The sequence below is a fragment of the Periplaneta americana genome, chromosome 1, assembly GCF_040183065.1.
Source record: "Periplaneta americana isolate PAMFEO1 chromosome 1, P.americana_PAMFEO1_priV1, whole genome shotgun sequence".
In the NCBI taxonomy this organism is placed as follows: Eukaryota; Metazoa; Arthropoda; class Insecta; order Blattodea; family Blattidae; genus Periplaneta; species Periplaneta americana.
In genome coordinates, this window is record NC_091117.1 from 9,346,163 (window position 1) to 9,363,196 (window position 17,034).

The following is a 17,034-nucleotide window of genomic DNA, read 5'->3' on the forward strand; positions in this document are numbered from 1 at the left end:
CACGAACTATCCCTGAAGTGATGAAACAGATCGTACACAATACAAATGGTCACTCATGACATGCTTTCGAAATTTCCACTTGTAAATCCTTCAAGGTGGCAGACATATTGAAAACTGTGGGCCATGCGTTTACTAAATATAATCCCGTTTAGGTTTTTATAACAATTACTAGTACAATAAATGTTGAATTCAGTAACAATTGTTTCATTTGTTACTAAATGGAAAAGTGTTCAACATTTTTCATAAACAAATTTGTCACTTCAACATTTTTCATAAACAAATTTGTCACGAAATTTAAAAGTAACTATTATCAACATTCACTTCTAATGAGTGTGTCTTGTGATTATTGTCGCCGGTGTGGGCTTGTTAATTGATCAGTGATTGTGATGTATCTATTGATAATGGATAAATTGTTAATAAAGAAAACTACTCAAAATTAAACAACAATGAACGGGAACAGAATGATACATTTGGTTGTAGTAATACATGAAAGCAGCAGCTCACATTCATCCATTTTTAATCTTGCATACACTACTTTTAACACTTGAACATAATTAATTAACTAGCGGACTTACTCGTTACACTCCGATCAAATTCTCAACACACAGATCAATTTCAGTACACACACACTATTTGACTCCACTCTTCAACACCTTTCAACAATCGAACACACCCACATAATAGGCAGAGAAGTTCGAGATGACGCCGAGATCTGAGGATGGTGCGTGAAGCACTGAAACAGCTGTAAGCCGCACAAACTTACATAATTAACACGAGTAAGTCCGCTAGTTAATTAATCATATTCATCATCGCTGTAAGGCTCAACGAAAGATGAACAAAACAGTGAAAGGACCATAGTTTTCAACCATCTTGGATTAAGCAATTTCCATGGGTATTACCCCTGTATGAAAAATCAGAGCTTGTTATTTTCTGTAAGTATTGTAAGGAAATATTTTAGAAACAGCTATTATTTTCTTGGACTTTTGTGCGGAGTATTTCAAAGAAGTTGCACGGTCACAGTAATTAAAAACAGACATTTGAAATTGTTGGAACATGTCTGTTGATAGACACCCAAAGAGAGCATTGGAAGGAAAACCAGGAGGAAGACACTATATTAAAAAATTATTAATGCTTTTATTTAATAAACTCGTTCCATTAACAACTACCTTCAATATAGAAAATCATCTTGATCGACATAGAACAAAACTGTTATCATCTCCATTGATACCAAGCAATATTACATTAACGCATTATTACGGTACATTATACACCAATCATACGTTAAACGTCGTAATTGTGACCATAAAGTTAAACGTGGAAAAGAAACCACGTTTATACGCCGAACCGCGAAATGGTGGGTTACACATTTCTCCAGCAGGCGTCTCTCGCCTCAAAATAATCGAATTTGAACGAACTTTCGAGTAATCGTACACAATTGCGCAGTCTGCGCAGACGCAATAAAAGAGAAAGTAGGAGTGCACACTGCAATAAGGTCGAATGGCATGGGTTGGTGTGGATATTGTGGTAAAGTTCTTTTGTTTTAATTAGCTTAATTTGATTGCCTATATAATTCTAGTACGTTATTCTCTTATTTCTTCCTGCACAACACTTTTCATCAAACTTTAGAACTCACAGAAGCTTGTAACAGACGTGTTGAATGTTGAACTTATAAAATATGACACTTGTCAGGTGTTTCACATCTGTCATTTGATCATGTAAACATTATATTTTTTTATTATTATTTTCACGTAGTATGTATATTTTCTGAGTAGTTGCACCACACCAAATAGCAAGAGAATGCTGGAGTGAGAATCTGTTTTGAAGACTGCCTACCTCTAGGCCTCATATAACCCAGATACATCATTTTCACATAGAAGAGTGAGTTTTGTTTTGTCTGGATTTTAATGTGCCTTCTTTTCAAGCGAATGTATTATCTAGGTGTTTTGTTACTGATAGTTCATGTAATCTTCCAGATTGGAGTCGCCGCTTTCTCAATGATTTGATGGCTAGCGTTGAGATGCCTCCACTAAAAAGCAGTGATTCTTCAGGTGGTCGGGTGTCGAATCCCGGACAGCAACTTCACTTGACCACTTCTCCTCTGAATGGCAACGAAATTCCGAATGCTTCGTCGTCTGACAAGAAGTATTCGTGTTGCCACTATGCTTCCAAAGTGCTACAGAATTTGAACTTCCTTCGCCAGAACACCAGATTTTGTGATGTGGAAATTGTTGCAGGTGGCAGAGTAATGAAGGTAAATCTAGTGAATTTATAGTTTTAAATTATCACGGGTAGGCCTCAAGTTGATTTCTTTCTACACTAGAAGTTACAAGCAATACAGTCTGCAGTTATTTCCGTATTGTTATTGGGTAAGTGCTTACACATAAATTTCTCATTGTATTTGTTACTTTAATTTTTCCTATGTTGTTTCATTAACGAATTCTTTCCTGGATATTCCAGCAGAACATATTTAAATCTGATTGTGTTATATTTTCCTTCTTCGTCTGCAAATTTCACATCTGTGATAAGATATTTTGAATAAAATGAAGTGGGCTAATTATGCCTAACATCGGAATTTGTGTGGTGCTAGATGTACGTTGTGGTTAGGTAGAATATTGTAATAAGTGGTGAAATTTGGTGCATACTTTTGTCTACAGTGTTGCAAAATCTGTTGGGTTGGAAAGTTTATAATTATAAAGCTAACATTTTGAGGTCTTTTGGAAAGAGCTTTATACCATTTTGAATAGCCTACTTAAAAAGAGAGTTACAAAATTATTGATTTATGGTAGATAAGCATTATAGCCCTACAAACGGGATGTAAGAACATCGCATTCCACAACCCAAGCGGAAACTATGTGCTCACTATGCGGAAACAGTTGTGAACTGTAATAGATATATCTCTTTAATTGCCGATAGGCCTACATCTGGCTTGGCTCTTTATACGGGCGCGCATCCGTACAGAGGCAGTGGCATTTTTCTAAGGTTAGTGCCCAGTTTAGGTGTGTGTATTAAGCGAAAAAAAATGTCATATAAACATGCGTCCTATTCTCAACTTATTTTCCTACCCTCAGTGACGTTTCGTACCTAAAGTGACTAGGGCTTCACTAATTTTATGATATTACATAGTTTTCCAACAATTTAAACAATATCTCGCAAAACTGGAGAATTTGCTACGGTAGCTTCAAACCGTGCCGTTACGGTTACGACCAAATTTAACTAAATACACAATGTCGCCAACATAAGGACATGACGTTGGTCTGCAGCGTCGTTAGAAGGAGAAATTTGTTTTTTTTCTCTCCCTACCTCTTTCTTTCTCAGAGAGAGAGAGAGGGAGAGCACCACTGTTAACCAGTGTTGCCAACTGGACGGAAATTCCGTCAAAAGTGACAATCCGCGTATTCCGAATCTCACCGGTCCGGTGGCATCAATGACGTCACGTTGCAGCGAAATAAGGAACAAAACTCCTGGAAGGATCGGTGCTGTCATGGCGACTGTACAAGTTGTTGTCTGTGCTACGCTAGCAAAATTGTGCGAAATTTTCGTACTCCCATCTCGTTCAAAGAAAAGATAGCATAAACAATTTATTTCTTGAACCAGTAGTAATAATTGGTCCGTTGACATGTTCGCTCATAAGCCATTAACATATTGTTTTTACGTTGTGCTCATTACAAACAATACAACAGAACTAAAGCAGAACACACCGCCATGACACAATAGTGCACGATGTTATTCGTCTGCTAATTCCCGTCCTATACAAGAACCAATCAGATTCACTGATGGCGGCTGATGGAGACTGCCACCACCTCTGCAAGTTGATGGCACCGGTGCGACACCGGTGGAGCATCAATGACGTCATCGGTGGAATTCGTAACACCGTGATGCCATCGGATTGCTCACCGGTGAGATTCGGAATACGCTCTGAATTTCAACGTGGCGGACGGGAAAAGAGCTTTGACGGGTGACGGATTTTCTGGCGGAAATTACGATTTACATCGTCTTTTTGAATTTTTAGCTGCTGTCATTTCATTTGTCAAATTTTTGGGGTATTTTATTTTTTCATTGAACTGTGCCGTGCCATGTTAAAGAATCTCCTGTTTCAGATTTCCTCGTAGTAATGAAGTCAGAAGTTGACGAATTAATATTTTAATCAAGATTGGTACTTAAGTTGTCTTATTTATTTTTTTTAAATTTTGACGGTTTCTGACGGATTTCCAGATGTTAGACTGACGGGGATGCAATTTGTGTTGGCAACACTGCTGTTAGCGACAAGATGTATATGCGTAAATATTTCGATTAGATTATGTGGCTTAGATTAGGGGCTTGCTGTGGCGTTTGCGTGGATCACTTATGCAGTGGCAGCGTGATCCTTACTAGAATTTATTTTCGTGTGTACATTCCAGATCAAATCAAGACGATCCCTTCTTGCTCCAGTTACACATCTTGCATATTATACGAAGGTTAGGTTTGGTTCGTTTAGGTTTTTATTATCCAAGTCCGCGCATGCACAGACAGCCAAAATGATCCTGTTGGTCATGGCTGTTACGATAGTTTTTGTTTCATAATAATATAATGAAAGCGGCGAATAATTTCATGGCCGCTAAATGTTTTCTTTGTAAAAGACGAGGTATTTTCTCTAGACCGCAAATAAAAGGGCAACACGGTCATAATTACGTACTTATCACTTTGGTCAACATTAATCGGAAATTTACTTTTCTTCATTTGAATGATATTCCCTGAAACACACCTTCCCCCCCCCCCCTTATTTCGTTGTGATAACCTACTTTAAAATCTTACTACATCTGCATTTTCATTTGGTGCATTCAAAACTCCGCCGTTGTACTGCATAAACCTTGCACTTGACTAATGGAGTGAATTATTTAGGAATATAGTCGCGAATTTTACTACCGCTATTTCGATTGTCTTTTGTTTGACACGGCTTGGTACGGCCCAGTGACTAGTGGCCAGCGAGCAACAATGTCGACTACCATCGTTGGTCTACCATGCGTATTTATTTATTTTATTTATTTATTTATTCATTTGTTGATGAACATAACAGGCAAAGCCCAATTACAATGTTCATTACTAACAAATTAATTGATAAAACATAAACAAGGAAAAGGAAACATACACTTATTAAAAACTGAAACATAATAGAAAAAAGAGAAATTGAAATAAGGTGTGAAAGTAGCTTCAAATTAACTAACAACAATATTCTGTAAAATATAACAAATAATTCTGTATCTAGAGAAATTCATATTGAAAATATCAACATTCGGATGAGGATTAATTTATTGTATAACTGTAACATTTGGAAAACTGGGGAATTTTTGTGGGATTCAGTATTTGTCCTTGGTATGTAAAACAAATTTCGAAATTTCGTTTTAAGCTTAGGTGCATATAATGTTATGTAATAAAATAAACCAACACAGTCCAACTTATTGTTTATAATTTTATAAAGAAAGTTTAAAGATTAACAATTTCGTCGAATTTGCAATAGTAAAATGGAAATGTTGAAGCATTGTAGCATAACTCTCATAGGCAGGACAATCATTATAAAGTCTGTAATATAACCATTTTAGAAATTTATTTTGAATTTTTCTCTAGTAACAGAATATATTTGTTAGTAACTGGGTTCCAGATAACAGCAGCATACTCTAATTTAGATCGAACAATGGAATTATACAAAATTATTATTGTTTTGACTTTGAATTTACAAGAATTTCTCATAACAAAACCTAAACTTTTATAGGACAAATTTATAATATTATTCATATGACTATAAAATGTAAAATTGCTGCTAAATAATATACCTAAATCTTTATGTTCATTTTCTGCTGGTAAAACTTTTGCCTCTATTTTATATGAAAATTTAATTGTATTTTTCAATCTAGAAAAGGTCATATGTATACACTTATTTATATTAAATAACAATTTATTATTAATACTCCAAATATGTAAGTTTGTAATATCTGTTTGAAGTAGCTTACAATCTGATATAGTTTTGATTTCTTTATTCAATTTAATATCATCCGCAAATAATAAAATTTTAGAATGTTATACACAATTCACAATATCATTAACAAACAATAAAAACAATAATGGACCAAGATTGGAACCTTGAGGCACACCAGAATTTACCATATTATCCAGTTGTTCCCAATATCTCATTTCTGAAAAATTAAAAAACTACTTCAGTTCTTTAAAGTAGAATGAGCCTGATGATGATGCCGGTGGTGGTGATGATGATGAGATGTCTTTGAAAGAACATTGCGATTTTCCTTACGTTATGATTCTGATTTTCAATATGCTGCCTGAAAACTGAGCTAAGATGTTACCTAGTTTCTGTTCTCCCAAGGACTGATAAATCTAGGCAAGCTTTCTTATGAGCAATAGATTCCTCATGCTTCTTAATTCTCTGTGTCAAATGGCTTAAATCTGACACACCAGTGCATGTCCAGCTCGTATCTTTACCCTCAGCAAATAGCAGGCACAGGAAATAAATAATTTATTTGTAGATTCACAACCGGAAATCCAGCTGTTTCTTTTATATATTTTTACATTAAAAATCCTGCAAAATGTCTTAACTCGGCTTGTTTGTGCTTGATGACGGATGAGTGGAACAGAGAAAAATTCTCTCCGGCACTGGGATTTGAACCCGGGTTTTCAGCTCTACATACTGACGCTCTATCCACTAAGCCACACCGGATTCCCATCCCAATGTCGGATTGAATCCTCTCAGTTTAAGTTCCACCTCTTGGGTTCCCTCTAGTGGCCTACCCTCATGCACTGCGTCATAGATGTATGACAGTGGCACAATGTCCACACATGTGCAGAGGTGCACTCGTTATGAGTGACTAAGTGGCCGGGATCCGAAGGAATAAGCGCCATCTTAAATCACAAAGTGATTATTTTGTCGCATATCATATATTATTACGATGTACAGTCCACGTCACTGTTTTTGGCGTATGAAATAAGTAATGGGAATGTTAAGTACAAGTGTTTTGCCTTTGCCGCAGTCAGTCTGACAACTGTCTTTGCCAAATGGCTGATGTGACGTGTATAGGAAGTGGTACCATTCTCAGCTGCACTAGCAACATGCTCACAAAGTGGGCACTATACAGTATATCTAGGACACAGGCCAAAAATGCTGGTGCCAGCTATACCGAAGTACATATGATATTTCAGTGCAGAAATTCTGCGTCATCATATGATGATGGATGAGTGGAACGGAGAAAAATTTCTCTCCGGTGTGGCTTAGTGGATAGAGCGTCAGCACGTAGAGCTGAAAACCCGGGTTCAAATCCCGGTGCCGGAGAGAATTTTTCTCTGTTCCACTCATCCATCATCATATGATAATGCAGAATTTCTGCACTGAAATATCATATGTAATTACTTCGGTACATAGTAATAATGTATTGTTTGTGCTTGTTTTAATAGAGTTGAGGTGCCGGCCTTCCAAGCTTCTTTATTTTACACTTATCTTCCAAGATTAAAACTGAAAAATTTGTTTGTAAATGATATTGAACGCTATTCATTTTCTTTGGAAACGAACACCGGTCATACTCTCAGACAAATATATTAAGACTAAAACACTAAGAACGATCATTCTTATGTTTCCACCATAGCATGTTGGCTGGCTCAATATTACGTCACTGGACAGCTGTACTCAGCGCAGTGCACAACGCGTTGGTCTTTTTACCAGCGCATGCACATGTTTTCCCTGCAGGATTCCCCCCTTACCTTCCGCCCCGCACGCAAGTCCAGAGAAATTAATTTTTGAAACAGTTCTTTGAATCAAGTGCAAATTTAGAGACATGAGGTATCACTTCTTAGTCATCGAAATGCTGGGTAACTTTCGACGCTGGATCCTGGACTTATTTCACTGGCATTATCATCTTCATTTCACTCAGACGCTAGATAACCATAGCACAGTGGCGGCTCGTGACTTTTCAAACGTATGTGCTACTACAACAAGAATAGTAATAATAATAATAATAATAATGGGAATCATCCTAATAACTAAACTTAAAGTACATTCTCCTTCCTGTTGGGGAACTTGTCTATCACCTTAGTATTGAAAAATGTTATGTTTTATTTAACGACGCTCGCAACTGCCGAGGTTATATCAGCGTCGCCGGTGTGCCGGAATTTTGTCCCGCAGGAGTTCTTTTACATTCCAGTAAATCTACTAACATGAACCTGTTGCGTTTAAGCACACTTAAATGCCATCAACCTGGATATATGTCTAATTTTATGAACTTGAAGAATTGAAAGCGATGGCTAAAAACAACATTTCTAATACAAAAAATAAATGTTTCATATTTAAATACATTTTTAATAAATGAAGTTTTAGGTATTAAATACATAAGTTGGCTATTCTGTTCTGGCTACTCTTTGGTGAGCATAGAAGAGACAGCAGCTTGATGAGGTTTTCGGTGCTTGCGGGGAAGTGAAAAAGGTAACTGAAGCATGCGCATTTCTCCATGTTGACAGCTTTCCTGTGCTTAGCATATCTCGCACTACAGTGGAGGGTGAATGATGAAACGTGTCAAGGCGGACGATTCAAATGCTTTAACAATATAGAATGGAAACATATGGTAACTATTTAAATTAAACAAATATTTTTGAGGTTTTTAAAACAAAACATATTTTTCTCTCTTGCTTTTATTATGTGCTGTAGCACATGAGCACACAAGTACTGGCCGCCCCTGCCATAGCAGTTGTTCAAGCGTCATAAAAACCAATTAAAAACTCTTCATGCGAGGAGGTATTTTTTTTTTTTACAGAGTATGTTGCGAGATGTTTAATCTATCATCTTTATCATCAGTCGTCATTCAAGTAGTAGCTCTGGTGGCCTGTTATGGTCTCCTTCCATCTTTTTAAGGGCCGACCCAAAGCTCTTTTCCCTAATGCAATTCTGTCTTCTACTTGCCATGTGGCAAATCAGAATATTTCATTTTGAATCTTGCGTACACTACTTTTAACACTTGAATATAAGTAATTGATTAACTAGCAGAGACTTACTCATGTTAATTATGTAAGTCTGTGCGGCTTACAGCTGTTTCGGTGCTTCATCACACCATCCACTATTTGACTCCACTTTTCAACACTTTTCAACAATCAAACGCACCCACACAACAGGCAGAGAAGTTCGAGATGACGCCGAGATCTAGTAGGCTCTGAGGATGGTGTGATGAAGCACCGAAACAGCTGTAAGCCGCACAGACTTTCATAATTAACACGAGTAAGTCTGCTAGTTAATCAATTACTCAGAATATTTCATTGTTCTGTGGTGACAGATAATAACAAAGAGGGTATCAGGTAGATAACATTCCTGTGCTGTTGATACTGTAAAAGCTAACATGGAGGGTTGACCTAAGTATTTTAAAAAATGTATGTAGATAGATTCTGATTTCTTTTACTACATTAACACAAAAATGTCTCATAAAATGTAATTTCGCTCTTATTTTGCAGAAAAAAACATTTCACATTTTGTACTCAGTTTAGCATTTTATCGCGGATTAAAAAAGTACAGTAAAATATGCTTTTAAATATAAACTTACTTATTTTGACGGCATTGACACATTTCGTAATTATCGTGATTGCGAAAATCTACCTTCTGTAGTTCTTGTACTTCCTATTGGGTCTAACTTATGTAAGTTAAAATGCAGCCAGGTTTGTTAGCACAGTTTGTTTTTGATGGGATGTCAAGTTGAAGGATGCATAGGCCTATTTGGATTTATGGCATGTAAAAAGAACTCTGACCTAATCAAAATGAGGACAACAAGGAAATCTAGCATGATAGTTCAGAATGAAAGGTTAACTGAAGTGTTCATCTAGCCATTGATCGCTTAATAGATCAAGGCAGCTTACAGGGTGTGCATGAAGCTGTGACTAAGAATACATTTTATCTCGAATGTTCGTATCTCAAAATAAAATGCTGCAGGGTAATGTACAGCATTACTTTTGTCGTCGTCGTCCTCCCCCTCCTCCTCCCCCCATAATCATCATCATAATATTCATCTTTCACCTTCTTTCTCTTGTCTGATCAATCTTCCCTTTTTTTATCGCCATCTTCTCACTTGTTATCGTCATTATCATTATTATCTTCTGTCTTATTGACACCATTACTACTTACTTACTTTTGTTGTCCATATCATATTCCGTCTTGCCCTTATCATCGTCATTTTGTCATATTTTCTTCCTTTCAATTATCATATATCATTTACTTCCACTTCGTTATCCTATTTTATTTTCTTCTGTATCGTCAACCTGTCTTAATTTGTTCCTTTTCGTCAACCCATTTTATTTTCTTCCTTTTCGTCAACATACATTATCTTATTTTCTTCCTTTCCATAATCCTTCCTTATTTTCTTCCATTTCATTATCCTGTCTTATTTTCTTCCTTTTCGTTATCCTGTCTTATTTTCTTCCATTTCGTCAACCTATCTTATTTTCTCCTGTTTTGTCAACCTATCTTATTTTCTCCTGTTTTGTCAACCTATCTTATTTTCTTCCTTTCCATTAGGCTATCTAATTTACTTCCGTTTTGTTATCCTATCTTATTTTCTTCCTTTCCATTAGGCTATCTAATTTACTTCCGTTTTGTTATCCTATCTTATTTTCTTCCTTTCCATTAGGCTATCTAATTTACTTCCGTTTTGTTATCCTATCTTATTTTCTTCCTCTCCATTAGGCTATCTAATTTACTTCCGTTTTGTTATCCTATCTTATATATTCTTCCTTTTCATTGGGCTATCTAATTTACTTCCGTTTTGTTATCCTATCTTATTTTCTTCCTTTCCATTAGGCTATCTAACTTCCGTTTTGTTATCCTATCTTATTTTCTTCCTTTCCATTAGGCTATCTAATTTACTTCCTTTTTGTTATCCTATCTTATTTTCTTCCTTTCCATTAGGCTATCTAACTTCCGTTTTATTATCCTATCTTATTTTCTTCCTTTCCATTAGGTTATGTAATTTACTTCCGTTTTGTTATCCTATCTTATTTTCTTCATCTCCATTAGGCTATCTAATTTACTTCCGTCTTGTTATCCTATCTTATTTTCTTCCTTTCCATTAGGCTATCTAACTTCCGTTTTGTTATCCTATCTTATTTTCTTCCTTTCCATTAGGCTATCTAATTTACTTCCGTTTTGTTATCCTATCTTATATATTCTTCCTTTTCATTGGGCTATCTAATTTACTTCCGTTTTGTTATCCTATTTTATTTTCTTCCTTTCCATTAGGCTATCTAACTTCCGTTTTGTTATCCTATCTTATTTTCTTCCTTTCCATTAGGCTATCTAATTTACTTCCGTTTTGTTATCCTATCTTATTTTCTTCCTTTCCATTAGGCTATCTAATTTACTTCCGTTTTGTTATCCTATCTTATTTTCTTCCTTTCCATTAGGCTATCTAATTTACTTCCGTTTTGTTATCCTATCTTATTTTCTTCCTTTCCATTAGGCTATCTAATTTACTTCCGTTTTGTTATCCTATCTTATTTTCTTCCTCTCCATTAGGCTATCTAATTTACTTCCGTTTTGTTATCCTATCTTATATATTCTTCCTTTTCATTGGGCTATCTAATTTACTTCCGTTTTGTTATCCTATCTTATTTTCTTCCTTTCCATTAGGCTATCTAACTTCCGTTTTGTTATCCTATCTTATTTTCTTCCTTTCCATTAGGCTATCTAATTTACTTCCGTTTTGTTATCCTATCTTATTTTCTTCCTTTCCATTAGGCTATCTAATTTACTTCCTTTTTGTTATCCTATCTTATTTTCTTCCTTTCCATTAGGCTATCTAACTTCCGTTTTATTATCCTATCTTATTTTCTTCCTTTCCATTAGGTTATGTAATTTACTTCCGTTTTGTTATCCTATCTTATTTTCTTCATCTCCATTAGGCTATCTAATTTACTTCCGTCTTGTTATCCTGTCTTATTTTCTTCCTTTCTATTAGGCTATCTAATTTACTTCCGTTTTGTTATCCTGTCTTATTTTCTTCCTTTTCGTTAGTCTGCTCTTCTGTCCTGTTTACCATTATTAGTCTGTATTATATCCCTTACCTATTGTCAGTTTGTTTTATTGTCATCTTTATCAGCAACATCTTTATTATCTTCGATCTCACTCATTGCTTCTTTGTCTTCTTATTTTCATTGTTCTTATTGTCTTCATCCTTCTTGTCATCTTCATGTTCCAATTCTTCATCGTCCTTTGCCTCATCTGTCCATGTTCCCTTGCTCTTTCTTACAGATCCTACCACGCCTTCCCTTCTCTCTCCCTCTTGTTCGCCCTTATTAGGCAGTGTTGTTAACTATGCGATGTGTTTGTTTCAGGCTCATCGAGCTGTGCTGTCTGCCAGCAGTCCCTACTTCCAGGCCATGTTCACGACAGGACTGCTGGAGGAACAAAAGGACACGATCGAGCTGCATGATATACCTCCACACATCCTCAACAGCTTGATTGATTTCATTTATACAGGCCAGTTGTGTAGGAATCCATGTACACTGACTAGAGCATCCGTACACTGTCGCATAGTTAACCCTCCAGTACTTGTGCGGCATACATTTCTATTCCATTGCTGTTTATCACATCTCCGATTTCAATATTGATAGCGTGGAATTTTCAGTACCTTCCTGTTACAGTTTAGCTCAGATGTCTGGAGTGTTTGGATGTTATTTTATTGTTATTGTTATCCAAATATTGAAACCCTATTTTACCTTCGGTATATTAGGGTTGTAGTTTGTTACATGTGAAATACATTATTTAGAGATACACAATGTTAAAGAAGTAATAGTAGGCATGAGTCATAGTTACAATATAAATGCACTAATTAATAGACAGTAAACAATACTAAATACGTTATGCAATAATTACATTCAGTTAAAACAAAATTAAATAAAATTAGAAATTATAATCGAAGGTGTAGAGAGATTGCAAGAATATGACATAAATTTGCGATTTTATACATAATTTTAAGCAATAGTAAAGAGATAATGCACAAAATTGGCTTAGTTACAAATTAAACACCTAATATATAGGTGGTTTGCGATAGTAAAGAAATGAAAACAATAGTAATATGCGTTACAAGAGCGGTATGTTGACGTTTTCATGTTCGAGGAAAAGATTGAAAAAGCGAAACGTAGTTGAGCTTTTTCAATCTTTTCCTCGAACATGAAAACAAACATACCGCTTGTGTATCGTACATTATTTTGTGCGAAGATCGTTTATTAGATACCTGAAAGAGGAATTTCTAATTAGTTGCAATGAAATCTCCATCTTGGTTTCTGTTCAATGACGGCAACTTTGGAAAACAAATATATCTATCTTCAACGTTGTTCCTATAAAATGTTTTCTGTGTTTACTATACTCCAGCAGGCCGTGATATACGTCTGTCTTTTTTTTCCCCCAGTCTATGATGAGTCTGGAATCTTGTTGATTTTTTCACGGCTTCCTTAATGTTAATTGCATTACAAATGCAGTAACTTTTGTGGTGTTGTAGAGTTTACTTAATTTTTGCAAATATTTAAAAACAATAATTAACAGTACAATTTAGGTGAAATTGCAGTGGTAAGTTTCCAATTTATAATTGTTACTATATTGAACGTCTTTAAAAATAATATGTTAAAAGCCTAAAGCAGTAAAATGAATATGACGCTTAAGCAGTAAGAATACGGAAATTGTTATGTGTGTTACGTTGGGAATACTGAATGTGGTATTTCACACTTACCGCGTATTGGTTTTGTGCAGAGAGCAAGCAAATACGCACGATCTCACACAAAAATACTTACGGTTACAAACTATATACCTGTCATCAAATACTGAACAATAATAAAATCTATAATACAAACATAGTTATTGTTGTTATTACTATTACTATGTCCCAAAGAGAGACACCTTGTTTTAGATAGTGCATTAGGATTTTATATCATTAATTTAGATACACTTAATAGCTACAGTCTTGCGTGGATGTGGTGTATAAACTCTGTGAATTGTTTATAACAACATTTTTTCCTAAGTAAATGGTAAAGGGGTGTGCAGTAATTTAAATTGCAGTCCGAGATATGATATCTTAAAAAGTGTCTTTTTTCTTTCGAACACTGGACAGTGAAAAATCAAATGTTCAACAGTCTGATTGTCTTGGCATATACACAGAGATTCTTCTGCACTTTTGATCCTAAATCTTTCAAAGTAGGAACCGAATTTTCCATGGCCGGTCATAAATTGAGTGAAAAAGAAGTCGGTTGAGAACTGACTGTAACATAGTCTGTCTTGTACATTGGATGTAATTGTGACTCTTTTCTATGTAATAATACTAAGTGATTTATATAGAACTAACACATTTCTTTCTTTATTTCAAAACGAATGATGCTAGCCACATTTTGTTATACCTCAAATGTAGAGTATTGTTGGGAGATTACTAACCTCTATAGCAAATGTTGAAAATGCTTTATTTATTCGGCTGGAAATTCACTTAACGACCAATTTTTTAACGTCAAATTAAGCAGGAGTTTCGATTCCTGTCACGAGATGCGCATATGGAATCCATGCAAGTTCTGGTGTCTCAAATTATGGCTCGAGCACTGAAGGGTTAATGGATTTTGCTCAGCTCATCCAGTTTTTATGTTTATTCATTCTCTAATTGCATGAACTGTTGTGTTTGTGCATTAAATTCTTTGTCAATAGCAGACTTTCTATTTAAAGAGCATGGACAGGATCAGAACAGTAGGTCTATGTTTGTGTTACTTGCAGGAGAGATCAACATCAACCAGGACAACGTGCAGGAATTGATGGTTGCGGCAGATATGTTGGAATTGAAAGAGGTTGTTGGGGGCTGTACAGAATTCCTGAAACACGAGCTCCATGCCACCAATGCTATAGGAATATACAGGTAGGTAAACAGAAATGAAGTACTGAGTCAATATAATTATCTACCTCAACTTTTATCACATAACTACGTAATCCTTAAATCGTTATGGAGTGCTGCACTTGGAGGGCAATACTTAACTGGCAACAGTTAAATTAATCCCGGTAACTTCTTTCACTTTTCCATTGCTGTATTAGGCTGCATTTGAATTACAATATTCTTACCTCCTTCCATTTTCGTAAAAGATATATTGCAGTAACACATAATTAACAAATTCTTATGCCACCGGCGTGGCTCAGTCGGTTAATGTGCTTGCCTGGCAGTCTGAAGTTGCACTCAGGCGCAGGTTCGATCCCCGCTTGGACTGATTACCTGGTTGGGTTTTTCCGAGGTTTTCCCCAACCGTAAGGTGAATGCCAGGTAATCTATGGCAAATCCTCGGCCTCAACTTGGCAAATACCATCTCGCTATTACCAACCTCATCGATGCTTAATAACCTAGTAGTTGATACAGCGTCGTTAAATAACCAACTAAAAAAAAAACAAACTCTTACCTTCTTCCATTCTTGTAAAGGATTTTTTGCAGTCAGCAATAGAAGTTCTTTTGTACTTTTTTCATTATTAACTAGATATACCAGTGATAAAAATTTGGTGAATCTAGCTTCATAAGTATGGTAGTTATTTATTTCACTATTGTGAACCCTTAAAAAATATGAAACTTGGAAATTTCAGTATAGTGTCCCCTTAATCCAGGACTTTGTGTTTTTTGTTTGTTTGTTTGTTTCTTTTAATATATTGTATACAAAATGACTGCTTCTATATTATGATTAGCTTGTCTGACTATGAATCAAGAGGTCTCAGGTTCTATTCTGACCTCCCAATATGAAGAAGAAAATAAAGTAGTGTCAGTTAATTGAATCTTTTGGATGGAAGGAATGGTGGTTTAACCAGAAAAAGTGTAGCATGAGCTTCTTATTGCTGGTAAAATGCTTAGTTGAATAAAAGGGTATCAGTCAATCTTCTTAATGTATCCAGCTGTTTGCTGACAACATAAAGTCCACTGTAGTCTATTCAGTTGTTGTTTTCCACGAGAAATGAGGGGTATTTTGATCGGTGTTCATTATAGATGCCTGTTGCTAGTAGCCAGAGTTGGGATGTAGTCAATATATACTGCAGGGCTGTGTCTTCTGCAACCGGTACTGATGATTTTAATTTACTTCTTTTGTGGTTTATGGATGGACAGTATAGAAGAATGTGTTCTACATCTTCATCATGATTATTACACCACAGACAAGTAGGATTATCAGAAATGTGAAATCGGTATAGGTAGAATTGAGTGACAATATGACCTGTTCTGGCTCTTGTTAAAGATGTTTGAATATGTCTGGGCAAGTTTTTGTACATTTCCAGGTCATTTGGTTTCTTTTGTACAGACTGTAAAATTTTTCCTTTGTCAGAAGAGAGCCAATTGTTGATCCATAGGTTTGTAAAATGAGACTTTACCGAAGCAAAAGCACTGGATAGAGATATCACTTGAAGAGGTCTTGGTTGCAAATATGTTGCCTGAATAATTTCAAGGGAAAAATTGTTCTGGGGCCGGGTATCGAATCCGGGACCTTTGGTTAAACGTACCAACGCTCTCCCAACTGAGCTACTCAGGAACTCTACCAGACACCGAACCAATTTTTCCCTCTATATCCACAGACCTCAAAGTGGGCTGACAACTGTCAAGCAACCAACATTGAGTGCACACTAACTCTGTGTGACTTAAATTGTGGTTTTCTGTTAACGAACAGTGGCGTGTATTTTGCAAATCAAGATTTCAGGTATAACTCCCTGTAAAGTTGATTTGAATCATTTCAAGGGAAAAATTGTTCCGGGGCCGGGTATGGGGTACCTTTGGTTAAACGTACCATTTTTTTTAATTTTTCCGGCCTCTCCCGTCCAAACGCAGGAGGATAGAGAATTGTCCTTTATACTGGAGCTAGAGTTCGATGAGCTGTATTCAACACACTCGGTTTTCTTGTCACTACAGTACTGCGGAGTTATGGTGGCAATGCAAATAGATTTTGAATAAAAGGGTATGAAGGAAAACTGATCCAATCCTGGAAACTGTGTCAGCAGCAGTGGCAGTGATGGATAAAGTCCAAGCTACACTTCTTCTG

General features: G+C 35.9%; 1 protein-coding gene across 4 annotated transcripts in view; it reads left to right on the forward strand.

Annotated features, from left to right (window-relative positions):
* Positions 1-1,437: 1,437 nt before the first annotated feature.
* LOC138703642 (actin-binding protein IPP) overlaps positions 1,438-17,034 on the forward strand; it is a 28,853-nt gene continuing 13,256 nt past the window's right edge. The window contains exons 1-5 of one of the 4 annotated variants that reach the window (XM_069831903.1): positions 1,438-1,524; positions 1,773-1,878; positions 1,957-2,251; positions 12,340-12,484; positions 14,756-14,894. In XM_069831903.1, coding sequence (XP_069688004.1) covers positions 2,003-2,251; positions 12,340-12,484; positions 14,756-14,894 — 533 coding nt within the window. In that variant the 5' untranslated portion in view covers positions 1,438-1,524; positions 1,773-1,878; positions 1,957-2,002. The other 3 variants (XM_069831827.1, XM_069831741.1, XM_069831987.1) reach the window with 3 other exon arrangements.